The 27,135-nt window shown below is 44.1% G+C and overlaps 1 protein-coding gene across 2 annotated transcripts in view; it reads right to left on the bottom strand.

The window, feature by feature from the left end:
* PHIP (pleckstrin homology domain interacting protein) overlaps nt 1–27,135 on the bottom strand; it is a 1,338,206-nt gene that overhangs the window by 1,036,178 nt on the left and 274,893 nt on the right. For both annotated transcript variants that reach the window (XM_069235639.1, XM_069235640.1), the window contains 3 exons: nt 17,546–17,646; nt 17,414–17,454; nt 6,186–6,284 (listed from right to left, as the gene is read on the bottom strand). In XM_069235639.1, the coding sequence (XP_069091740.1) occupies nt 6,186–6,284; nt 17,414–17,454; nt 17,546–17,646 (241 nt within the window). The remainder of the gene's footprint in view (nt 1–6,185; nt 6,285–17,413; nt 17,455–17,545; nt 17,647–27,135) is intronic.

The raw sequence follows: 27,135 nt of genomic DNA, 5'->3' as shown, positions 1-27,135 counted from the left end.
GGCAGCTTTGCATATGTCTGCCATTGGCATGTTTCCTAAAAATGCCATAGAAGCACCTTTTTTCCAAGTAGAATGAGCTTTAGGTGTTATTAAAATTTGTCGTTTTGCCTTAATGTAACATGTTTGAATACATTTAACAATCCATCGAGCTAATCCTTGTTTAGAGCTAGGATTACCTTTATGTGGTTGTTGAAAGGCAACAAAAAGCTCTTTAGTTTTTCTAAACTCTTTTGTTCTATCCACATAATACATTAGAGCTCTTTTAAGGTCAAGAGTGTGAAGGGCTCTTTCAACAGCTGACTCTGGCTGTGGGAAGAAGACTAGCAATTTCACGATTTGGTTTATGTGAAAAGGCGATACAACCTTTGTTAAAGATTTTGAATTAGTTCTAAGTACAACTTGATGCTTGTGTACTTGGAAAAAAGGTTCCTCGAGAGTGAATGCCTGTATTTCACTAATTCTTAATGAAGTAATTGCTACCAAAAAAGCAACTTTGAGTTAGAAATTGAATCTCAGACGAATGCATGGGTTCAAAAGATGGGCCCATTAGTCATGTGAGTACAATATTTAGATTCCAAGCAGGAACTGGTGGTGTTCTCTGTGGAATAATACGTTTTAGTCCTTCCAAAAAGTCTGTAATAACTGGAACTCTAAAGAGAGAGGTATGTTGTATAGTCTGCAAGTATGCTGATATGGCAGTAAGAAGAATTTTAATAGATGAGAAAGCTAAATCTGACTTTCGTAAATGAAGCAGGAAGCAAACAATATCTTGTATTGATGCTGTAAGTGGGTCAATATTTTTTGATTGACAGTAATAAACAAATCGTTTCCACTTGTTAGCATAGCATTGTCTGGTTGTAGGTTTGCATGCTTGTTTGAGAATTTCCATACATTCTAACGAAAGTTGCAAATATCCAAATTCTATGACTTCAGGAGCCAAATCGCTAAGTTTAGAGCACTGGGATTGGGATGTCTGATTTGTCCTTTGTTTTGTGTTAGAAAATCCGGTCTGTTGGGAAGTTTGCAGTGAGGTACTACTGACAGGTCAAGGAGTGTTGTGTACCAAGGTTGTCGTCCCCACGTGGGGGCCATGAGTATCATGGTGAGAGAGGTTTGACAGTTTGTTGACCAGAAATGGAAGTAGTGGGAGAGGGGGAAAAGCATAAACAAATATCCATGACCAGCTGATCCATACAGCATTGTCCTTGGACAGAGGGTGTGGGTGTCTGGATGCGAAGTTTTGGCATTTTGCGTTTTTGCTTGTCACGAATAGGTCTATTTCTGGTCTCCTCCACTTTTGAAAGTACTGTTGAAGTACCTTAGAGAGAATCTCCCATTCATGTATCTGTTGGTGTGTTCTGCTTAGGAGATCCGCTAGCGGATTGTGTATTCCTTGAATGTGTTCTGTTAGTAAGTGAATGCGATTGTGAACTGCCCATTCCCATATTTTTTGGGCAAGAAGGGACAGTTGAGATGAATGTATCCCACCTTGTTTCTTTAGATAATACATGGTTGTCATATTGTCTGTTTTTATCAAGACAGTCTTGTGTGTGAGAAGTGGTTGAAACACTTTTAGGGCAAGGAACACAGCTAATAATTCTAAATGGTTTATGTGATAATTTAACTGTTTTGAATCCCATTCCCCTTGTATGGTAAGGTTGTTGAGATGAGCTCCCCAACCTATCATTGATGCATCTACTGTTATTGGGGGCTGAGGTACAGGGTCCTGAAATGACCGCCCCTTCATTAAATTGCTGAGATTCCACCATTGAAGGGACTTGTGCATTTGGGGGTCTAACAACACTAGATCTTGCAACTGACCCTGTGCTTGAGACCACTGTTGTGAGAGGCACTGTTGTAGTGGTCTCATATTTAGTCTTGCATGCAGTACTATTGCTATGCAGGATGCCATAATTCCCAAGAGTCTCATAATAAATCTTACTGTGTATTGTTTATCTGGCTGCATTTGTGGTATGAGGTTTTGGAAAGCTTGTATCCTTTGTTTATTTGGATAGGCTAAAGCTTTTTATGTATTGAGAATAGCACCTAGGTAAGGTTGAACCTGTGCTGGCTGAAGATGTGATTTTTGGAAACTGAGAGTGAACCCTAATGTAGGGCTTTTATTGTGTATTGAGTGTATTTTTGACATTGTATAATATTGCTTGATTTTATTAGCCAGTCGTCTAGATAAGGAAAGACATGTATGTGTTGTCTTCTTAGGTAAGCTGCTACTACCGTTAGACATTTTGTGAATACTCTTGGAGCTGTTGTTATGCCGAATGGCAGGACTTTGAATTGGTAGTGTTTTCCAGCTATCAAAAACCTTAGGTAATTTCTGTGAGCTGGATGGATGGGTATATGAAAATACGCATCTTTGAGATATAATGCAGTCATGTAATCTTGTTTTGTAATAGTGGAATGACATGCTGCAGAGTTATCATGTGAAAGTGTTCTGACAGGATATATTGATCTAGTGGTCTGAGTTCTACAGTGGGTCTGTGAGTGCCATCCTTTTTGGGAATGAGGAAGTATAGTGAGTATACACCTGTTCCATGTTGAGATTTTGGAACTAATTCTATTGCCTCTTTTAGTAGTAGCGATTGTACTACTTTTTTGTAACAAAACGTTGTGGTCTGGAGACAGCCTGTGAAAACGAGGAGGAATATTTGGAGGGGTAGAAATCAATTCAAGGCAATAACCATTGCGGATAGTTAAAAGTACCCATTGGTCTGTGGTGATATTTTGCGATTGGGAGTGGAATTGCTGCAGTCTACAACCAACAGGAGATGTGTGGGGTTGTGGCATGCTTATGATGTCACTGTTGTGATGGGGTTGGGACACTGTTTGAGGCCTGGAATTTGCCTCTGAATTGTTGGCCTCTATAAGAGCCTCTAAATCCCCCCTCTATGGTATTGTTGTTGTTGACCTTGTTTAGGTTGGGAGGTAGAAGCCTCTGTAGATTGGGGCTTGAATTCTCCTCTAAATTGCTGTTTACGAAAGGAGCCTCTGTAAGGTGTTGTGTATAGGGCTACAAATGCAAAAACAACAAGTGATGGACGGAATGCTGAACATTGTCAAACATTCACCCCCAGTCACAGATCTGGGTTTAATCCATCGTTTTTTTGCTGCCCATGCCATTCCAGTTTGGACCCAGCCATATGCAAATCAGTCTTGACCCTGTTCCCCATGGGAACAGTCCAGCCCGAACTGCTAGGCCAGGTCTTCCCTGCACTGGAAACAAGAATCCTGGGACCGGTTTCAGGGATTCAAGCTAGCCTGGCTGATGAGGGGTGAAACCCCGAAACCGGTCCCAGGATGCTTGTTTCCAGTCCAATGAGGACCTGGCTTGGCAGTTCGGTCTGGACTGTTCCCATGAGGAACAGGGTCAAGACTGATTTGCATATGGCTGGGTCCAAACTGGGGTGGCATGGTGAGCAAAAGAACGATGGATTAAACCCAGATCTATGACTGGGGGTGAGTGTTTGACAATGTTCAGCATTCCGTCCATCACTTGTTGTTTTTGCTTTGTCGCCCTAAGTGGGAAGGGTATGCCCAGACGTGGGTCCCGTGCTTCCCATGCCACTGGATTCAAGCTAGCCTGGCTGAAGATGGGTGAAACCCCGAAACCGGTCCCAGGATGCTTGTTTCCGGTCCAGTGAGGACCTGGCTTGGCAGTTCGGTCTGGACTGTTCCCATGAGGAACAGGGTCAAGACTGATTTGCATATGGCTGGGTCCAAACTGGGGTGGCATGGTGAGCAAAAGAACGATGGATTAAACCCAGATCTATGACTGGGGGTGAGTGTTTGACAATGTTCAGCATTCCGTCCATCACTTGTTGTTTTTGCGTTGTGTATAGGGCTCCCATTGCTTTAGCAGTGTCTGAATCTTTCCTGAGTTTCTCTATTGTGGTGTCAACCTCAGGCCCAATCAGGTGTTTCTTGACCAAAGGCATATTTAGTACTGCCTGCTGTATTTCTGGTTTGAATCCAGAAAAACATAACCATGCATGTCTGTGTATGGTTACAGCAGTATTTACGCTCCTAGCTGCTGTATATGCAGCATCAAGAGCAGACCTTATCTGGTTGTTACTTATTGCTTGACTTTCTTCAACAATTTGTTGAGCCCTCTTCTGATGTTTTTTTGGCAGGTGTTGTAATAATTCCTGCATCTCGTCCCAGTGTGCTCTATCATATCTTGCTAGCAAGGCTTGTGAATTGGCAATGCGCCATGGGTTAGCTGCCTGTGCAGCTACCCTCTTAACAGCAGCATCAAACTTCCTGCTTTCTTTGTCAGGGGGAGAGGCATCCCCTGACGACTGACTATTGGCCCTTTTTCTAGCAGCACTGACAACCACCGAGGCTGGAGGTACCTGATGTGTAATGTAAGATGGATCTGTAGGTGCAGGCTTATATTTTGTATCTATACATGGCGTTAAAATCCTAGCTTTAACAGGTTCCTTAAATATTTCGTCTGCATGCTTGATCATGCCAGGCAGCACTGGTAGGCACTGGTAATGAGAGTGCGTGGAGGATAGCATATTAAAAAAGAAAATCCTCTCCTAAAGGCTCACTATGCCCAAGTACCCCATGGTTCGCAGCTGCCCTAGAGATTACCTGTGTGTATGCAGTTGTATCCTCTCGTTGCGAAGGTTTTGAAGATATAGGTCTGGGTCATTAGATGGTATAGGATCTGGATCAAACAGAGCCCAAGGATCAATTCTATCACCATGGGAATAAGTGTGTGAGTGATCTGGTGAAGGCAACAGGTGCGCTAATCGGTGCGCTAACGGTGGTGGTGAAAAAAGGTTGTGTTGAATGTGGGGGAGAAGTATGCAAGGGTAATGGCTTCTCCTTCCTTTTAAAAATCTTTGCTGGTGGTGGAGCAGTATCGAGAAGTTCCTAAAAAGTCAACTTTCATTTTGTTTGTAGATGAGGTGCAGCAATATCCTCCCAGTCTCTTTATGGATATGAATCCTTGACTGTGTTTAATCTATGATTTCCAGAATAGGTTGGATGTCAGTGTCCTCAGAAATGTATTCTGGTGGTTTTGGTGATTTAGAGGACTGTTCATCATGTCTTTGAGCTCTGCTTTAATTGGCTTGGACGTCCTTGTTGTTCTGTATATGAACACTTTTTCGGCTCCCAAGTTTGCAATTGTTTCGGGCCTGAAAATACAGCCTGTTTCGGCTCTGAAGCAGGACGTCGAGGTTTCGACTCCAAAGAGTGTGGGCGCCGGCTCGGAAGTGGAGCTTTTGGTGGATTTGCTAGATTCCGGTATCAAAGTTGGTGTGGCTTTTTTCGGCACCGAACCCGAAGGTTGTCGCCGACTATTTTCTTTCGGGTCGAACCATGGCTCTCAGACAGTGGTGCACCCAAGGCCTTTGATGGCTTTTTAGGAGTGGGTGTAGGGGCAGTCGTACTCACGTGCTGACCCGCAGTGATAAGTTAGCTATCCTCCGAGTCTTCTTCGGATCCAGTGTCCTAAAGGGAAACTGCTGTCTGCGCCTTTTCTTCCTCAACGGTGTTGATGTATTCTGTAGTCTTTAACTCCATTTCCAGTCTCCTGGCTCTCCAGTCACGCAGCGTCTTCTTGGATTGGAACGACCAACAGGCTTCACAGTCTTCTTCTCAGTGATCAGGAGAGAGACACAGATTACATACCAGGTGTTGGTCTGTGTATGGAAATTTTGTGTGGCGTAGAAGACGGAATCGGAATTGAGTCTGATCCATCAGGCTTTGGGGTGGTAGGCCCGAACAGGCGCAAGTTGGGCACTTGCGCCCAAAAGGAAAAAATCTGGTTTTCTACAGTACTATCGGTCCGACTGTAGATGGAAACGCGATCGAAACAATACCAACTGTCAAAGAAAGTTATCTAAAGTTTCTGAATCGAAAATCTCTGAGAGAGAGGAAACACATCCGAACCAGACAGCGGAAAGAAAACAATCTAACAAAGGAGTCGATGCCCATGCGCACTATGACCGAGAGGAGGAGTCACTCAATCCTGTGACTCGAAAAAGGCTTCTTCGAAGAAAAACAACTTTTAACACTCCGAGCCCAACACTAGATGGCGGAAGAAATGCATAGCATGTGTATCTGCAGCTACACATGCCATCGAACTATATATATATATATACACAAATTTTTTTTTAAGGGTAGTACAATGTGACTATACGAATAGGCCTTACCCTGCTGGACGAGTGGCCATATCTAGTAAAATGCTCTTCCATTCTTTCCTCTTGTATTGCCAAATGCGTGCTGTCCCATCTCTACTTCCACTTACGAAGCTGCACTCACAAACAGGAGTAAACACAAATGACAAAGGTACTAGTTACTCTTTACATTTTCTAAATTTACATTTTTTCTCAGATAATTCAGAAGACGTGTTTAGATGGTACAATATTGAAATAAACTTCTTACGGGAATCATGAGTAGAGGGCCCAATTACTATTTATTGGCAAGCATTGCTAACAAGTAGAAGTACAGTCAATCAACATACACTCTTCTGTGGGAACCGCTGGAGCTGTGAATAGAATTTAAAGGGGTGAGGATATTTAAACGCATCTCAGTATTGTCAGTTCTTTGGCTCATCTAAGAGGATGTAACGAATGACCTTGGACACAAGAGAGAATGTTCAAGGGGAAAGAATATAATGCTTTTGTCACATTAAAAGAAAGGTCTGGTATAGAACATGCTCTTCACGGACCAATCAATGTAGGTCACTGTGGGAAGGTAAAACTGTCAAAATCCTGAGTGATAAAAATACTTATGAGTAAGAGAAAACGTAACCCACATTGAAGTAGGAAACTACAAGCGGACACCATTCCTTCACGAATAGTAACACATCTAGTGCAGTGACGTTTTTGGTGATCAAAGACTGTCATTTCAATTTTGTGGAATTCAATATTGGCAAGTTTTACTACATCACAACGATGCAGAAGAACTTTATTCATTATCTAAGCTTATCATGCTTTTGTTATTGGGTGCAGTTGTACCAAGAACCTAAATGGCAGCATAAGAGAAAAGGACACAAGTAGAAATTGAAGTAACAGTAACATGGGAAAACGGTATAAAGGTGGGGGAATTATGGATGGGTCTCCAACAGTGAATTGCAGTTCAGGCCTTTCCCCACAGCACAGCTCAAAGGAACTTAAAAATAAGCTTTTACTCAACTATGTCAAAAGCAAATTATAGGCGAGTGCAATCAGAATGCTGACAGAAGCTATTGACAAACACTTAGGTCATCTCAAAGGGGCAGCCAGTTAGTTTCCATCAGATTTATGGGACGAAGAACCACCTGAAGACAATCAAGTATCTCCAGAGTGTCAAAAATGTCTGTTAATGTTCAGACACTACAAATTCCAGCAAACAAACCATGAACATCAGGTTCAAAATAAGTGAGGTCGGATAAGCACATGAAAGGTTTCCTTGAAAGAATAGTTACTACTGCTAGGTAGAATTAGAGTGCATAAGAACCTTTGGCAGTAAAGGTCCAATATTTTATACTGGTTCTCTGAATAAGTAGGTGGATACATTTCCAACACAGGACCACGTGTGATGGTTTTCAATCATTTGAGACTGAGGGAACGGTAGTTAAATTCTTCATGACGATTTCTGTATTGGTAGCTGTTGCCCTTGCTTTTTCATAAATTATGTGAACGACCAGTGGCCAAAAGAAGGCCAAGATAAAGTTTCTCCAAAGGAAGGACATAACTCAACGTTGAGATGGACCATCAGCATGAAAGGCCATGTACATTACGAACCAGTTTCATCAATATCCTATGTTTAATCTCCCCATGTAAGCTCAGAACCTGGTTGAAGGGAAACATTTATGAAGGAACTAGGAATGATTTGTTTTTAATATGCGTGCATTGTGTTATCTATTGTACTCAACTGTCTGGTAATCTGATTTCACTTCCCTAAATTTTAGGAGAACATGATGGCGTGGGAGACCACCTTCATGCCTAACTTGCCAGCCTCCTGGCCATGATGTCTCAGCTTGTAGCCACTATTTAAATCCCACAGCTACCAGTGACAGTTAGAGCTATTTTCAGCTGAACACAATGTGGCCTCTAAATCCACACCTAAAAGGATTCTCTCTCGAAAAAGGGTGCCAAGAAAAAGACCCTGTGCATCTGATTATGCTTCCACAATTTCCAGCAAGATGCCTTCTCTGTCTTCAACCTGCTCTGCACTAGGCCCTCTCCTGTATGCAGATATTTTCAGGCAAAGACTCTGAAATGCAACATTCAGTCTGGCAACGTGAGACATATTCAAGTCAAGTGACCTGGTTACAACAGAAAATGTGCCAGTAAGTAGTCTTTTTAGCACCAACGTAATCCTCACTGAGGTAGATTTCAGGCCATGATTGGGCAGGGGGGATTTCTTCCAAGAATCAAGATATGAAAACTTAACATTCCTTGCAGGATAACTACAAAAATATTAACAAGGATGAATTAAGAAAATGGCAATTGTATGGCTGTAGAAGATGACCAACAAGATACTGAATTAAAGCTTCAGAGCTTTCTTTCTCTCATAGAATATTGTCAATCCTTTGTTGAGCTGATGAATATTGCTGCAAACGAATGAACGTTTTTGCCAAAGGATACTTAAGACAGTCTACTTAGTCTGTTTCACCCCAGCCCCACATTTCCATATTTATAGAAAGCTCCTGATTTTGATCCTTTTATTTGGGTATTACATTTGGCAAATTTCTTGATGGTATCAATAGTTTCAAAGAGTCCCAGAAAATCTAGAAGGGGGAGCTGGTCGAATGTTGTGCTGGTTAGCAAGAAGGTTTGCACTTCTGGGGTATTTCATTCCATGTTGACAATGCCACCTGCACATGATGCAGGTTCCTCAAAAGCAAATATGAGAGGTTTTTTTTTTGTTGGATAATTCGTTCATGAGGATAAGAGGTTGGAGGCAGACATCATCGTTATTAACGAGCTAGCAAACGCCAAATCAGCTTACTAGATCAGATCAGATTAGATGTTGGAGATCTGTCTGCAAGCAGTTCATGACAATGGTCCTAACAAGACATATTTGGTTGAGCCTGTCAGGTTTCCAGTCACAGCCCATGTATCATTTTGTCCACCTCTGGTTTTTAAGTTTTACACTTCTCAGTCAACACACTGATGAATTAAGACAGACGTATACTGTGTATTTTGTGAGCACACAGAAGTCAAGAATCTCATTTCAGGAAGCATGTGCAAATTCAGGTAGAAGACCACTTCTACAAGTTCAACCTAATGATCGAAAAACATTCATCAGTCTACTGCGGAGGCCAAAAGAAGAAATTTGGGAGCGATCACAATACTCTCTTTCCAGCAGTGCAGCAGTCTAAAGGAGGTAATAGCCCCCAAAACCCCTACATGAGCAGTTGTTGAAAGCAAGGTGCAGTATTTACTTTCCAGCTTGTAAGAAATACCCTAAAATTCCATACCCCACCATTACATCTGTATGATGGGCTCCCTAACCCATTAGATGCATCTGCAACAACAGTTTGTGATAGAAGGACTTATGAATGGTAATCACTTTTATAACATTGGCTGCCTTGCACCGCCCACTTGAAAAGGTGATTTGCTTGGAAGGAAAATCTCAACTCATCCTTCCATTTACCATCCTACTGAGCCATTGATCTTCTAAACATAGTTGCAGGGGGGTCTCATGAGAAGTTGAGAATTGGATAAAACGAAGATTCAAGAGGCCAATGACTCCAGGATTGAGGAAACCTGGTGAGGCAAAGGAGAAAGTTATCTGAACCTAATTAACTTTTTTGAAAAATATTCCATATTTACTTCTCAGCACTGTGTCTGAAATCGCTGCTAGGTAGATGAGAATGTGTACAGTTGGTAACATAGATTTCTGGTGTTGCGTAAACTACACCTCTGGAGTAGTTCTTCAAGGTTTGCTTTCCCACCCACAGTTGACAAGGGAGAACCCAATTTAATGCATCAGTATGGAATGTTAAATACAGGTTACTAGACCCGCCTACATCAGCCACTGCCTGAGATTCCACAAACCCTCCAGATAACCTAAAAGATGGGCCCTAATTCTATGGGCCACCAGGAGGCACTCAGGGGGATTTGTTGCTGCCTAAGATCAAGACTTCCTTCTTGTCTGAGATGAACTTGAGGCAGTTATTCCTCATACAATTGCAGCACTGGTCATGACCTGGTGGAAGTTGCTTCCGACAGGGGTGGAGTTATCAGTGAGGGAGAGGATGAGTTATGTGTTGTCAGCATAGAATATAATGTTGAGTCCATGGGATTGCACTATTTTGGCGGGGAGGAGTATGTGTATGTCGAAAAGGGTGGGGCTGAGTGATGAGCCTTGAGGGACTTTGCAGATGAATGACTCAGTTTGGAGGTGTATGGTGGAAGGTGGACTCATGTTCCATTGGTGAGGAAGGAGGCAATTAATCTGAGGGCGGTCCATTGGATGCCTGTTGTGAAGTCTGGAAATGAGCATGTGGTGAGAGACAGTGTAGAAGGTCACTGAGAGATCAAGGAGAAGGGCATCTGTCTCTCCTTTGTTGAGTAGGGCCCAGATGTCGTCTGTGGGCGCGAATAGGCCTGTCTAAGTGCTGTGGCTGCTGCAAAATCTAGCTAGGGAATCGTCAAGGAGGTGATTGTGTTCCAGTTAGATGGTATGTGGCTTTTACATTGACCTTGGCCAGGAAAGGGAGCGGGGAGATGGGTCTGCAGATGCAGAGTTTGCTAGGGCTCGCAGATGGTTTCTTCAGCAGGGATTTGATTTCCATGTGCTTCCAGTCTTCTGGGAAAGTTGAAGAATCCAGTGAGCTGTTGTAAAGTTCGAGGCCAATCATGGAAGCTTCTAGGCTGAAGATGGGGTGAGGACATGGGTCTGATGAGCCCTCTGAGTGGATGGATTTCATGACAATGATGTCCTGGATGGTGAGGTGGTTCCAGGTGGTTAGCCTTGGGATGGTCATGTGTTTACAGTTATAGTCATTAAAGAAGTCTTCGGGCTTGAGTTGGGGGTTTAAGTCTCTGTAGATTTTGGCAATTCTGTTGTGGAAGAAATCTGTGAGGCTGTTGCATAGGTCTTGAAAGGGAGAGATGCTGCTTGTCGCTGTTATGAGGTTGGTGAATTCTTTAAGTATGCAGAAGAGCTCCTTACTGTCTTTCTGGTTAACTTCAATGCGTGATGCCAGGGCTTTTATTTTTTTTCACGTCACGTAATTGGGAGTGTTATAGGTTGAGTGGGATGGCTTTTGTTGGTGTACCACCTTCTCTTGAGAGGCTTGCAGAGGCCCTTGGCTGTCCTGAGGTCCTTGGTGTACCAGTTGGCTTGCTGGGTGAATGTTGTGTTTCTTGTTCTTTGGGGGGGGGGGGGGGGGAATGCCAACAAAGTCAGTGACCCAGGTTTTGAAGCTTCTGACATCCTGGTTCACGTTGCTGTGGTGGTTGGCCAGGATGAGGGTGCAGGACCATTTGTTTGGTCTCTGAGGCCTTGTTCCAGCTGCGACAGCATTTGGTTGGGTTTTTTTTTTTTTTTAAGGGGTGGGGGGGCTTTGATGATGAAGTGGATGTTTGAGTGAGTTCAGTTGTGTGGGTGTATCTGAGGTCGTCGCTGGAGGTGAAAATGGGGTTGAGTGTGCGTCCTGCGATGTGCATGGAGCCATGTGCAAGTTGGGTGAGGCTAATGTTGTTCAGGCTGTCCAGGAGGTTGGCGGAGTAAGTGTTGGTTATGTTGTCTCGGTGGAAGTTTAGGTCACCCAGGAACATGCAGTCCTTTGAAACGAAAGCGAGGGGGGCAATGAAAATCCCGATGAGTTTGCAGAGGGTGGTTTGAGGTCCCGGCAGACAGTAAGCGAGGGTTTCAATAATGTTGGATTTCTTGCCCGTTCTGATAGTGAAGTTGAGGTGGTCAATTGCTGGGATGGTGTTGTCCTTGGTGGGTGTACATTTGATGGAGTCTATATGGATGATGGCTATCACTCCAACTGGCTTGCTGACGCAGCAGCGGCGGGTGGTTCAGTATCGGGAGACAATGTCCAGGGCTGATGTGCGGTTGAGCCAGGTCCCGGGTAATAAGACTGTCTGGCACAAAAGTGTTGAAAAGGTCCCAGACATCAATGGCAGCTGCCTATTGTCAACTTCAGAAATGTTCTGTACTTCCTCGTCACTGAATGCGACCATAATCATCCTGTAAGTGCGCAGCACACATCCATGTTCCCTTCAAGGGCTCAGCATATGGAAGGTGCAGAACCAACATTACGAACTTCTAATCCATATATTGGTTTGTTTCAAGTCTTGAAGTAGTCTGAATTCTTACATGTGACCTTTTTAGGACCAAAAACATCTCAAATAGATACCTTTTGTCTTTGGGAAAGGAGTATAAAGTCTACTGTACACTTCTGTAGTAGAGATATAACTCATCTGAAGTAACTGTAAAGGATGCGTTGGTGTAGACTTCAGTGGGGTTGTAAAAGGAAGGGATTTTAATTTAAGAGTGCACAATTTTTGTATTATTTGAAGGACTCATCCGCAGTCATGATGTGCCACTCACCAAAATGACTGAAAACACTCCCTCCCACAAGAGTGGTGAACAAGGAGAAGCAGTGAGAGACTGCGTTTAATAAGACTGGGGCCTCCCATAGGAGGGTTGCTGCTGGTGTTGCTGACCTGTACCTTTCTCAAGTCTTACATGGTTTGGTGTTGCCCTTGTGCTTGACAGGCCTGCTAAGAGTACTAAATCTTCTGCCCACAGAGGTAACTGCAATCACTCAGTTTATACTGATATCTCAAGAATTTCCTCTTCTTCTCCAAGTCTACCCATAACAGGGTGTTAGCCTCATTCCTCATCCAAATGAGATGCAAACAGAACCAATCAGAACCAATCACATGAATGGAATGTTCATTTTAACGGAGTGTCAGTCTTCACAGATGTTGGAGAAAGAAGCCATGGCAAAATTAGGTGATCGACATGCCTGCAAAATGAATGGAAGCGCTGAGCAGTTGACTGGGTGCCAGTAGTCGCTTTTGCACAACTTCCAGTATGTCCTATCTCCATTCTTTCAGAACCCTTCTGTGAAAGTGGCATGAGGTTCCCATAACACTCTGTCTTATCGCCCTAGCATGGGTTTGGCACTAGTTGTCTTTAAAGTCTTTGCTGTGGACCCACAATTTTACAGTCTGTTGGGGTCAATAAGTTCTCTCTCGCCATCAGGAGGCACCAAGTTCTCAGGGGCCAACAAGTGTATCTTCCTGACCTCCAAGACTACAACAAAGTCGGACTTACCTTCCTGATTCAAGTATAACAGATGCTGGTCACACAGTCTATATGCCATCAATGACCTCAAAGTTAACATTTGTTTTGTGGCTGGGGAGAGTTTCTCTCTTTTACAAAGTCTAACAAATGTCTGGGAAGAGAAATTGTTGGAGATCTTCTCTTATGCCTTTAAAGCGATGGTTCATGTGGGGTAGAGGATGCAAACTGGGGCTCCAAAAAGGGGTGATGAATAGTTTGGAACTATAGGCATCTTCTTAATAGGCAACATAAAAGTGACCATAGGAATCATTACTGGATGATCCAGGAGGACCAGTGGTACCTGGAGAGCAACTTCTTCAGGAATTACCAATCTCGGTGAATCTGAAGGAAACAGTGACAGTGATAGTTAAGCACAGAAGGCTAGAAATTTAAAGGAGAGTAGCAATACTTTGAGAGTTCCCACTGGAGTTAGTGACACACTAAATGACTGACTTTAAAAAACAAAACAAAAAATGGTATGCCCATATAAGGGATATTTCACAGCATTGGTCCCAAGAGCTCAAGACATCTCAGACATCCTGGAGAAGCGAGCCATAAGAATGCCTCTTCTGGTCCTGAAAGTCAAAAAAGTGCTTGTTTGGATGGACAATTACCAGCAAGTTGTTTTATGTGCATAACCCGAGCTGGTGGACAAGGTGTGGCAAACTTTGCAGGAAAGCCTAGCAAATTCAATCCTAGGCAATTCAAAAGTTTCAATCAAATTTTCAGGCTTCAAGAAAATGCCTCACATGTAACCACTTCCTTAAGCTGCTGGGTTTGTCTCCATCACCAGGTGAGAAGCTAGTGAGATTATGCCAACATTATCAAACACATAGGGGTCAGAAGGGTATAGTACACATAAGAATTGTGTCCGACAAACACAGCGAGTGGAGAGTACATCAGATGGCAACTAACAGTTCAAGGATGAGGCTTCGTCCACCTACTGCATGGCATAATGGGTCATCAGTCCCTTTCTGGCACCTTCACATGTGGGTTCTACGTTGCAAGCTACTACCCAGTTATTTTGGGGGGGGGGGGAGAGAGAGTTTAGGGGGAACTATTTGATGGCTGTATTGCTATGCCACTCATATGGACTTCTCAAGAGTGAAGGCTGTGTGCACGGGAGATTCAAAAAGTGAGTGTTAAAAACAATCTACTGGGTAGAAAAACTGCTTTGACTGAGTCCCCCAGTGTTGATGTTAAAAAAGAAGTGGGACTATTTCAACTCACTAGCTGAGGTCAACATGTATCTGTCCATTCAACTTTATAGAGGTGTCACTGGCTTTCTTCAAGACCATGCTCCTCCTTTCTGCTATATGCATAAATAAAGAAATGTTTAAACAATCAGCATCTGGTGAGGGAGTTTTAAGATGTCTAGTGTTTGTCAGTGATGTGAAACCTGTGAGCAAAAGAATGTTTAAAAACACAAAAATGAATGAACTGACAGGTCTTGTCTATGACTTTTACATTACGGCTTAAATGAATGTGTTCAATAAACCGTACAGCAACTGTAAAGTTAAGTGCTTAAGTGAAGAAAAAATGCATGCAAACCACACACTGAATTCATGGTTCTCACTGTTTCATAGTGATGTAAAATTGGCATGGTGGCAGAATGATTTACCAATATGGTTTATATACTACTCTTGTTTTTATTTTAACTATCTGACGTAGTAGCTCCTTTAGGTGCCGACAATGATGACATCACATACCCTTCGTTAGCTGAAACCACTTGTAGGATACTGGTGATTTTGGTATGATATGGAGTGACTGCTACTATCTCAATTCAGAGTTGTTACTTATATACTACTACATCAGGAATGACTAAAGAACACCCTTTGGGTAAACTACATCGCTGACAATTGAAGAGAACACCAGACATCCAAAGCCTTTCTCACCAGATGAGGGGCCTACATTTCTTGGCGCACATTCATTGAGACTGTACCATAAAAGACAGACACGTGTCAGTTCCTTCATTGTTTTGTTTTTGAACATTCTTTTGCTCACAGGTTTCACAAGCCTTCTCCTTGGAACAGGACTCGCAGTTTTGCTGGGTAGAGAAACATATTTACCTTAATGGCCCGCAGTTTTTGCTACACCAGTTCAAATGATTTATGCTGACTCTGAACCAGGCTCATAATCCTAAAAAAATAGTATCTTCTGAGAGTCATGAAGTATTTTCTCCTTTGTCTCTAATCAAGCGCAGAATTCGGTCTCTGACGCTATATTTTAGAAAACAAGCTATAATTGCTGTGGGGATTGCACCCTGCGGAAGCTGTCTTCCCAGTGCACAGTGGGCTTGTTCAATAAGGAAACATGGGAAAGAGGTTCTCCGGTACAATGGTATGCAAACACTGTTCAAGGAAATGTTCCAGGAGTGACAACTTTGTGCACTCTGGGAAGTCTATGAAGTGCAACTTATTGTGCCTAGTCTGACCCTCTGTGTCCTCCACATAGGCGGCCAACTCAATCGTCGTTGTCTTTAACTTATGTACAGTCTGTCAAAGTTCCTGAACTGTCTCTTCTAGTCTGGTGATGCAGCACTCCATGTCTGTTACTCTGAAGTTAGTTTTGCAGAGGTCCTGCCACACTAAGGCCACATCTCCCCCAACCTCTCATATTTTAGTCTCAAAAGCCCTTTGAGAGGACTTGATGACCTGTAGTATTACATCTGATTCAGGATGGGAGGAGGAGATCTTCAGGGGAGGGTGGAGGTGCAGTCCTGTGCTTCTTATCTCCAGTATTACCAGTAAATAACATGGGAATTATTTTTTATTTATGGGGAAGCAAACAAATGTAAAATAATATTGCTGTAGGTTAAATGGTCAGGCTACAGTTACACTGTTAATCCAGACCTAAATATCCATGTAGATCAAAGACTGCCCTCCTCTCATCTGTTCGCTATCGAGAAACACAAAAACCATACTTTAACTGGCTATCTTCAGATACTTTATTAGCATTACAGTACCATGTGTGTGCCCCTGAAAGTTCATCCACCTCAGGCTGCTGAATAAAACAAAATCATTACATTTGTGAGGAAGGCAACTGCTTTTTTGTGCAAGCTTCTGCCCAAACAAAACGCTGTCAAGACAGGCAATAAAAATGACATCCCATTGTTTCCAAAAGCACGAACTACAAAATTAGGCACTCACAAAAATACAACCTTTAAAGAAAGATCAATAACAAAGAAAGACATCAGAATACAAAACGTAACCAGGTCATAAAGAAAGAAATACAGAACCCTTGATAAAACGTAGAGTTACACAGAGAACATCTGAAGGAAGCAGAATGACAATGAGACACTAAATCTCACACCTGGCAAGCAATGAATGAAAATACAAAAAGTAACCACATTTAACTGACAAGCTCTGTTTAACTGGATGATGTTTTAAAGCATTTAATTTTCTTAGCAGTAGACCAGGTGCCAGGGAGAGTTGAAGTATAGAACACAGGCATAAGTAAAAATATACAAAATAAATCCTTTTCAGCATTAAACTAATCAACAAGATCAATGAATGACAAATAGGAGAGTTAAGCGTCATGGAGCCATGTAACATCCAGCCTTTACTACAAGGCAATAAGCAGTATGAGATGTCAGTGACCTGAAATCTAAGGATCTGAGATAAGAATATAAATGATCACTGCCTTTTCATCAATGGCGATACTGCATTAGTTTAAAATTTTCATTAAGGCTCTAGTTTCTACAAAAGAATGGCTTCAAGTAGGGATATAAAACTGGGTGATCCAACTGGGCACAAATATTATAAATAGGATTAAGATGAGATTAATAAACACAAATGTGTGGTAAAGTATGTGGAACAGAGTATGGTCTAGGTGCCACAGCAGACTAAACATCCTCCTGCAATACCCCTCGTATGTATCACCATTCTCTTGAAGAGGGCAGCAAGAGAACAGAAGCTAAGGTGTAATGTTACAGGTGGGAATAACAATTTAGACATCAAGTCAGGGTAGAACAGAAGAGAATTCATAAACAGTATCCATAGGAAGTTAAAGAAGGGGCAACCCTAAGTTAAAAATAAAAATAAAAAAAATAATACTAGCATTATGGAAAAGGGCTGAATACGATTACTTTGATAGGAGGCCGTTATAGAGAACTTAAAATATTGATTGTTCTACTTACCGATTACTATTGTTAGAAAATTGAATGCTGTCCACTTTGTCCTGCCAAGAAATTTGAAAAAAATGAGCTCAACAATTTACTAAAAAACTGAATAAATAGTTAAATAATACAAATAAAAGTACCAGTACTTACAGTGTGACAGTCCAGCTCTGATATCTTCTCTGGCTGACCTGATCCAAAGAAATACACCCTAATGATGTGATCTGTGCTTCCTGTTGCCAACAACATTCCACCTTCATAAAGGAAGAAGAAAATGTCAAGAGTGACTAACAGAAAAGAAATCCAAAGGACCATGCTTTTGTACTTCTTTAGTCGTCCATATGATAAAAAGAAGAAAACTCAAGTTAAGACCCACTGTTTAGTCTCATCACTCTTTTTCAACTGTTTTGCTTCATCTTGAGCACCGAGGTTAAATAAGTCTTTACCTACTGCTTGACCACAATTAGTAAATCTTTTGTGAGTCAGTTTCCACTGAATAGCCCTTGCAAAGATAGCAGCTGCCCTGATCTCCAACTTAATATTCTCAGCCTAAAATATGTTTTTTTATATAGCGCTTCACACACCACATACACTGTTTATAAATGCAGCAAATAACAGGTGCTATCTTTACTAAGCTTAAAGGTACAGGGAGATGGTCTGGTCCAATGACTAAGTTGCTAAAGTGGAGACAGAGGGCTGGAGTTCCACAGATGTTTTCATCACTAGACTAAAACACTGTGATCCTGGACATATACATGTATTTAAAATTGTGTTTTTTTTTTGTTTGTTTTTGGTTTTTTTTTTTTTACAAATTATATTCCAACAACTACCTTCCTAACCTAAACAGATAAGGAAAAGAAGAGAAACTGAATCAGTCCTAAGCCTAGAAGAGAGTCGAGCAGATTTTCCATTATGCCATACAAACATAATAAACTATATTTATAAGCTAATGTAACTAACTATAGATAGTAACGCTAAGCTGGATAATTGAGATGTCAAACACAATTAAAGATTGCAAGAGCCCCAGATTAAAAATATTTAAATGTACCCCTTTTTCAAGCACCTATTATGCATGCACGGTATACACCAATGTCTTTTTTTTAAGCCCTGTGTTGTTCAAACATCTATGGAGTGTAAGTGTTTAGTCATTAAAGTTTGGGCTGTAGAACGTGCCAATAAATAATAAGTCTCTGGCCAGCATAGGTTCGCCACTATCAAAACTCTGTAACAATATGGCCCAACTCAGGGTAGCAAGCAGTTATCTCAGACATGGTTCTAAACATTTTACATAGTTTCATTTATTTAGCAATCACAGAAATATGAACCAATGTCCCCTCTCTGCATTATATCTAAACAATCTCATTCCAGACAACATTTAACTGGCTAGGAAAGGTGCTGAAAACTGCAAATAAGTGCAATGTGAATATGAAGAGGGGGCAACTACTTTCACAATATTTCCTGCTTTCCCTCAATCACAATGATTGGGAATGTCTATATGCAGATGCACAGAACAAAAAAATCCCTCTCCAAAAGAGACTGTCACACCAACATTTTCACAAGAGAGCCGAATGCACAGGCCCCCGCCCTCCAATCTGTAACACAAAAAGGCGCAGCTCAGTTCCCACATGTTTCTGCCATGCAAGACTCCAGCACAGCACACGCTTAATTATTAGTTGGTTGAACGGAAGCTGTGAACAAAAACTTAGTACTAGAATCGCTGGTAAACTAAATTTAAAACTATTTTTCTTCCTCCTTCCTACCTACATGGGAACCGGATTCCACAGCTCCAGAATCAGGTTTAAAGCAAAGTGGTAGCACAAAAAGGAAGAATCTTTTTGTGAGATCCTGCTGCTGAATACTATTTATAAAGGTTATGTTTTGCTAAGAACGTAAGTAATCAACAAAGGCTTTTTGTTCAGCTCTGGTGGAATGTAGGTGTAGCCTCAAAGTCAACTGAACTCTGTTCTTTCCATAGGCTGTGGATATGCATGAGATGACACATCTGGCAATATTGGCCTTCACTGCACTGATACCAAAGTAAGACCATCATGTGTGTTAAAGACAACTTGACTACCAAGTAGTCGCTCTTTCCAAGCAGAATTGAAACGTCTTTTAAGTATATTTTTTGTGCAAAGTTTACTGACTTGGGGATGCTTGAGGTACTGGTTGAAAGACTGGAGTACTTCCTGGTTATGATGGAATCACAAACTTTTAGAACAGTACTTATCTAAGAACTATTTAGCTCTTTTGTTAAAAATAAAATACAATGAACAGAAAGCTCACCAACTCCTGCGGCCGAGATAATTGTATTTTCCAATTCAATTCAGAGGATGCTATGGGTTCTCATGCTTTATTCATTGAGACTATCTCACTACGGAGCAGTGTCTCTGTGGACATAAAGGGAAAAAGTTATCAATGTGTTTCCTGTATTCATATTTAAGGGAGTTGATGTTTCTTATCCTATTCAGTCAGGTAAGCAGTCAAGAATGCTGATGAAGGTTTGTGAGGCGCTAAGGTGCTGTATAGGGCCCCTTGATTTATTTCATGGAAGGACATACAAAACCAAGGTTCAATTCTGACAATGGAAGTAGCAGTGGGGAACCATCCCTTCTGTTGATCAAGAACAGCAGCAACGTCAAAGTTTTTATGGAAAGCAGAACCCAGTTTGAAAATGAAATGTGAAGTAGGAGAGGTCATGTAAACGATTGCAAGATTTTGTCAAAACTCTGATGGGGAGTACCCTGGAGAGATAATTCCTATATGAGAGGCAAGTATAGAATATTGGTCATTTCTGCATCCAACATAGGAGTATTGAGAGGAACCAAAAAGGTTTAAGTATTATGCATGGCACTACTCAAGGAGGAGGGAGAAGGGGAAAGATCTGCAGAAAGGAAGAATATCCTCCAGAAGGAATATGTTATTTAACCTTCAACCATCTGTTAGTAGAGTGTACTGCTGTAGATTCGCACATGCTCTGCATACTGTTGTCATCTAGCATTCAGCTTGGACATTTGAAACTTGCTTTTTTCCAAAGACATCTTTCAAGCCAGAAGGTATAGGGACTCCTCCTTTAATTTGCAATGTGCATGGGCATCAGTACTTTTGTTAGATTGTTTTCCGCACAGCGGGTTAGCATAACCATTGTATTTGCAGGAAAGTGATGGTCATGCAGGAAGGTAAATACAATGAAGTTCAGTAAAGAATGTAACAACAAAAGGCTTGCAGGGAGATGGGTGGGTACATGTGAATCTACAACACTACCTGCTACAAATAGATGCTTGCAGAATAAGCAACATATGCTGTTTGTAGCATGTGCGGCTATAAATCCACGTGCTGTGCAACGACTGTAAAGCAGTACTCCCTCTAGCTGTGGTTAGCCAGAAGAGATCTTAGAACAGTTCGGACAACTCTAGGCTGTAGGAGTGTTAAAATACCAGTGCTTGGTGAATGTGTGTATAGTGGACCAGACAGCTGTTTGACAGATGTCAACTAGAGGAATGCTGCGGAAGAGAGCCATAATGGCTCCTTCTTGAGGACTGAATGAAGCTTGGGTATAGAAAGCAAAGTCCTGTAAGCGTTAATGTAGCAGGTTTGGATCCATTTGACAATCTGTCTAGCTATGCCAGCATTTGAAAGAAAGTGTTCTTTGTGTGACTTGGTAAAAATGACAAAAAGTGTCCATGTTTTAGTTGTTCCTATCAGGGTAATACACAAGGGCATGCTTGACATCAAGGATGTGAAGGGCCCTGTAGGAAAATGGCTCCCTGTTGCAGTTACCCCCCACTTTTTGCCTGATATTGATGCTGACTTGACTAAGAAGTGTGCTGGGACCCTGCTACCAGGGCCCAGCACCAGTGTTCATTCACTAAATATGTACCATTGTTTCCACAATTGGCACACCCCTGGCACACAGATAAGTCCTTTGTAAAAGATACCAGTGGTACCAAGGGCCCTGTGATCAGGGAAGGTCTCTAAGGGCTGCAGCATGTGTTCTGCCACCTTAAGGGACCCCTCACCTAACACATGCACACTGCCATTTAAGATTGTGTGTGTTGGTGGGGAGAAAAAGGCAAAGTCGACATGGCATCCCCCTCAGGATGCCATGCACACAAAATACTGCCTGTGGCATAGGTAAGTCACCCCTCTAGCAGGCCTTAAAGCCCCAAGGCAGGGTGCACTATACCACAGGTGAGGGCATAGCTCCACAAGCAGTATGCCCCTACAGTGTCTAAGTCAATGCTTAGACATTGTAAGTACAGTGTGGCCATATTAAGTATATGGTCTGGGTGATTGTAAAAACGAACTCCACAGCTCCATAATGGCTACACTGAATACTGGTAAGTTTGGTATCAAACTTCTCAGAATAATAAAACCACACTGATGCCACTGCTGGATTTATTACAAAATGTACAAAGATGCCCCCTGTATTTTACCCAATCTTTCAGGGCAGGACTGACTGGTCTGTGCCAGCTTGCCACTGAGATGCTTCACCCCCCCCCCCCGCGAGAATTGTAACACTTAGCAGTGAGCCACCAAGGCTCAGGCTTCGTGTTACAATATCCCAGGGCACTCCAGCTAGTGGAGATGCCCTCCCCCCGGACACAGCCCCCACTTTTGGAGGCAAGTCCAGAGGAGATAATGAGAAAAACAAGGAGGAGTCACCCACCAGCCAGGACAGCCCCTAAGGTGTCCTGAGCTGAGGGGACACCTGCCTTAGGAAATCCTCCATCTCCCCCACAGGGAGGAGGCATAAAAAGGGTGTAGTCACCCTCAAGGACAGTAGCCATTGGCTACTGCCTCCCAGACCTATACACACCCCTAAATTTAGTATTTAGGGCGACCCTAAACCCAGATTCCTGCAACCTGAAGAAAGAAGGACTATTGACCTGAAAGCCCCTCAGAGGAGACAGAGACAACAACTGGCTTGGCTCCAGCCCTACCGGCCTGTCTCCAGACTCAAAGAACCTGCACAACGACGCATCCAGCAGGACCAGCGACCTCTGAGGACTCAGAGAACTGCCCTGCACCTAAAGGACCAAGAACCTCCTGAGCACAGCGGCTCTGTTCAAAAACAGCAACAAGAAACCAACTTAAAGGAGACTCTCGCCTCACTCTGAAAGCATGAGTCTTCACACACTGCACCCGACGCCCCCGGTAAGGAATTTGTAACTAGAATATGTCTCTACCAGATATTTAGTTACCGAAGGTAAGTAATGTGTACATCTGTTAGAGACTTCTAGTTGCAGATTCCTTACCTTTGAATAGATAACCGAGCAATACCATCCCCGGTGGTGGGCCTGCGAACCAAGATCACACCAAAAAGTCCTGCAGGACCAAACAGCCAAAGTAGCCATCCCTTCGGACCTGGTTGTCTAGGCAGTAGTGCTTGGTAAAAGTGTGCAGAGATGCCCACGTTGCTGCCGGACAAATACCCAGGACTGGAACTCCCCATGCTAGCGCTGTGGTAGCAGCAGTAGCTCTAGTGGAGCGAGCTCGCAAACCTTCAGGAGGTTGCTTCTTAGCCAGAGCATAACACATTTTCATGCATAAGAGTACCCGTCTTGAAATGGTCCACTTCTGCACCGTCTTCCCCTTCTTTGCACTCACATATCCCACAAAGAGTTGATTGTCCACACAGAAGTCTTTAGTATGATCAAGATAGAACACCAACTCTCTTTTTGGATCCAGACAGTGGAGTCTATCCTCTTCATGTGATGGATGTGGGGGTGCGTAAAAGGTAGGCAAGGTGATGGACTGTCCAACATGGAAGGATGTCACTACCTTAGGTAGAAAAGAAGCCCTCGTGCGAAGCACCACTTTTTAAGGAGGCAGGCAAGAAAAGGTGGCTTAGATGACAGAGCCTGGAGTTCATTAACTCTGCGGGCAGAACTTATGGCAACTAAAAAGACAGTCCTTAAAGTCAAGAGCATTAGACGGCAGTTCTGAAGCGTTTCAAAAGGGGTACACATAAGGTAAGTTAAGACCAGGTTCAGATCCCGTTGGGCCATGACGAATGGGACAGGAGGGAAGAGATGTGCAAGTCATTTAAGAAACCTCCCAACTATGGGAGATTTAAACAAGGAAGGTAACTGCAAGAAAGCAGTAATAGCAGAGAGATATCCCTTAAGAGTGCCCAAGGTGAAACCCTGCCAGGCAAGGGAAAGAATAAAGAGAAGAACTTGAGAAAGAGGAGCAGATAGAGGATCGACAGATTTGTCGATGCACCATGGCACAAATTTCATCCAAAAGACAGACGTAAACGGTTTTGGTTGAGGGACGCCTGGCTGCCAAGATAACGTCACAGACTTTGGGTGGCAAGCCAAAAGGTGTCAACTGTCGCCGCTCAATCTCCACGAATGAAGCTGCAGAGTTGGCAGGTTCAGGTAGAGGACCTTCCCCTGCTGCTGCGACAGAAGATCCTCCCAAAGGGGCAGTCTGATCAGAGGAGCTATGGCAATGTTAAAAAGCTCGGATACCAGACTTTTCGTGCCCAGTCCGGAGCCACCAGTATTACTTGGGCCTGGTCTTGCCTGATCTTCAGAACTCTGGGCAGAAGTGGTATAGGCGGAAAGTCGTACAGGAGGCCTGAATTCCACTCGTGACGAAAAGTGTTGCTGAGCGCTGCAGCCTTGGAAACTCCAACGCGCGAAACAGCTGACATTGTGCGTTCTCTACGGAGGTGAACAAGTCTAACCAAGGTTCTTCCCACTGCAGGAAGAGACCCTGCGCCATCTCCGGATGGAGACGCCATTCGTAGTCGACCATGCATCGTCGCCGAAGTTCGTCTGCTCTGGCATTCAAGGAGCCTACCAGGTGTTGAACCACCAGGGAAATGTCCTGATGTTCCAGCCAAGTCCAGAGGCGTAGGGCCTCTTGACAAAGGGTCCACGACCCCACTCCGCCTTGTTTGTTGCAATACCACATGGCGGTGGTGTTGTCTATGAACACCTGCACTGCTTTCCCCTTGAGGGAGGGAAGAAATGCTTTCAATGCTAGTCGAATCGCTCAAAGATCCAGATGATTGATATGGAGCCCAGTTTCCGCCGGAGACCAGATGCCTCTGATCTATGCCTCTGATCTCTGCCTCTCCTATGTAGCCACCTCATCCCAGAAGTGACGCATCTCACAACTGTACGATCTGGTTTGGGAAAAGGAGAGGGATCTGCCCTTGACCCAATCCTGATTCATTAACCACCACTGCAGGTCTTTCGCAGTCCCTTCCGAGAGCTGGACCTTGTTGGAGAGTTTCCCCTGATACTGCACCCACTGGAACTTCAGGTCCCACTGCAGAGCCTGCATATGCCATCTGGCATTTTAAACCAGCAGGATGCAGGAAGCCATGATGCCCAGCAGCCTCAGTCATTCTCACCAAAATCCAGGACAGAGGCTGAAACATCTGTATCATAGCCCGAATATCCTGGACTCGCTTTGCGGGAGGATATGCCCAAAACTGCACTGTATCCAGAACAGATCCGATGAAAGGGAGCATCTGAGAAGGAGTCAGGTGTGACTTTGGCACACTGATCGTGAACCCCAGCGAATGCAAAAGGATTGCAGTAGTTTGGAGGTGGGAGACTACTGTCTGGGGCAAGTTCGCCTCCAATAGCCAATCGTCACGGTAGGGGAAGACTGGAACCCCTAACCTGTGCAGATGAGCTGCCACCACTACCATCACCTTTGTGAATACCCGAGGGGCACTGGTAAGGCCAAAGCACGGTAAACTGAAAGTGCTTGTGACCTACCACGAATCGAAGGTAACGTCTGTGGGTCGGCAAGACAGGAGTGTGGAAGTATGCGTCTTGCAAGTCCAATGCTACCATCCAGTCTCCGGGATCCAGGGCAGATAGGACCTGAGCCAACGTCAACATTTTGAACTTCTCCTTTTTTTAGGAAGAGATTGAGGGACTGAAGATCTAATATAGGTCAAAGACCTTTGTCCTTTTTCGGAACCAGAAAGTAGCAGGAATAGCAACCACAACCTACTTCTGGGAACAGAACCCTCTCTATAGCTCCTTTGGCCAAAAGGGCTTGGACTTCCTTGTGGAGAAGTGCCATATGATCCTCCGATATCTGACTGTATGATGGTGGCATAGCTGGAGGAGATATCTCGAAGGGGTGGGAGTAGCCCCTTCGGACAATTTGGAGGATCCAACTGTCAGAGGTAATGGATTGCCATTGGGGCAGGTGATGGCGTATCCTGCCACCCACTAGCGCCTGATGTACCTGAAGGCTTAGCGGCTGAAGGGGGGTGGCGGTGGACGGGGTGACCCGCTGGCTCCCTGATCCCCAGGAAGGTGGGATCCCGCTGCCGCGCAGGGGCTGTACAGCATGCACGGGTCGGTGGCCAGGGAAAAAAAGGACGCAGTTGGGTGCCCTTTCCGTAGCCATGAAAGGGGCGAAAGGCAGACTGCTGGGGTCTAGGTGTGGGCGCAAAGCCAAGGGACCCGGCTGTGGCTCGGGAATCCTTAAAGCGCACAAGTGAAGAGTCTGCCTTGTCTTTTGTGCCATCAAAGGGCATGTCCATCAAGAATTGCAGGACATCCCCCGAAAAGCCAGATGTTCTCAGCCAGGCGTGGCATCTCAATGCCACCATCGATGCAACCGATCTGCCTAGAGGGTTGGTCGTATCCAGTCCACAATGAACCATGAACTTAGCTCCATCTGTCCCATCTGTTACGGCTTGGGAAAGAACAGTACGGGCCTCCTCCGGAACTGCAGGCAGCACTTGCGCAACTGTATCCCAGAGAGTAGGGGAATAGTGGCCCAAAAGGCATGCGGTGTTCACAGACCTCAGCGCTAGACTGTTGGAAGAAAACAACTTTTTCCCCAAACTATCCAGTCTTTTTGATTCCCTATCCGGGGGTGCAGCAGGGAATGCGCCAGATGAAGAAGAAGCCTGGATGACAAGGCACTCAGGCGTGGGGTGTTGGGTGAGGAGTTTCAGGTCTGACGGCGCAGGCCGATGGTGGCGGGCAATCGTCCTATTCACAGGCGCTCCTGTGCTGGGTCTGGACCAAGTACCCTGAAGGACGTTTGTCAGTGCTTTATTAAAGGGTAGAAGGGGCTCGGAAGAGGAAGACCACAGCTGAAGCACGTTGGTTAGGATGTTAGGCCTAACCTCCATAGAAGGTAGCTCGAGGTCCAGGACCTCAGCTGCCCTTCTCACCACCACAGAATAAGAAGCACCCTCCTTCGTAGCCACGCTAGGAAGAGAGAGCATATCAGTGTCAGGGGAGGTGTCTAAATCACTGGCATCACCCAAATCCTGCACCCAGTCCATTTTGTTGTCAAGCTGGTATTCTAAAGGGTCCAGCGTCCCCTCCGTATTCTCCCCGTATCCATTCCCACAAGAATAAGGGTCTGGATCAACCCTGGGCCCAGGAGAGCCCATGGAGAACGGAATCGGCGTTGATCGACATAGTTCTGGCTCCAGGCCGTCAGGTATAAGGATGGGATTGACGCAGATTGTGGGCCCAACCGACATTGGGAGCGTCGACATCTGACCTGACGCCACGAAAGGTCGCCGTGGCACGACTGGCATCAGGACGGATCAATGATTCGATCTGGAGGGGCCTTCTGGAGCCTTGGCCGAAGCCGACGACTTTGAAACCGAGGGGATCCAAACCAACTCACCTGTTTCCTAAGGCTCCAAAGGTGGGTCGGACCGGCCAAAAATGAGGCGCATGGCCTCGTAAAATTCCTTAAGTTGGGCGGGGGTGGCTCCAGCTCCCGGGAAGTCAGTG

This window comes from Pleurodeles waltl, chromosome 5, assembly GCF_031143425.1.
Source record: "Pleurodeles waltl isolate 20211129_DDA chromosome 5, aPleWal1.hap1.20221129, whole genome shotgun sequence".
Lineage (NCBI taxonomy): Eukaryota > Metazoa > Chordata > Amphibia > Caudata > Salamandridae > Pleurodeles > Pleurodeles waltl.
The sequence above is the reverse complement of the archived record's forward strand: the minus strand, read 5'-3'. Positions and strand labels throughout refer to the sequence as shown.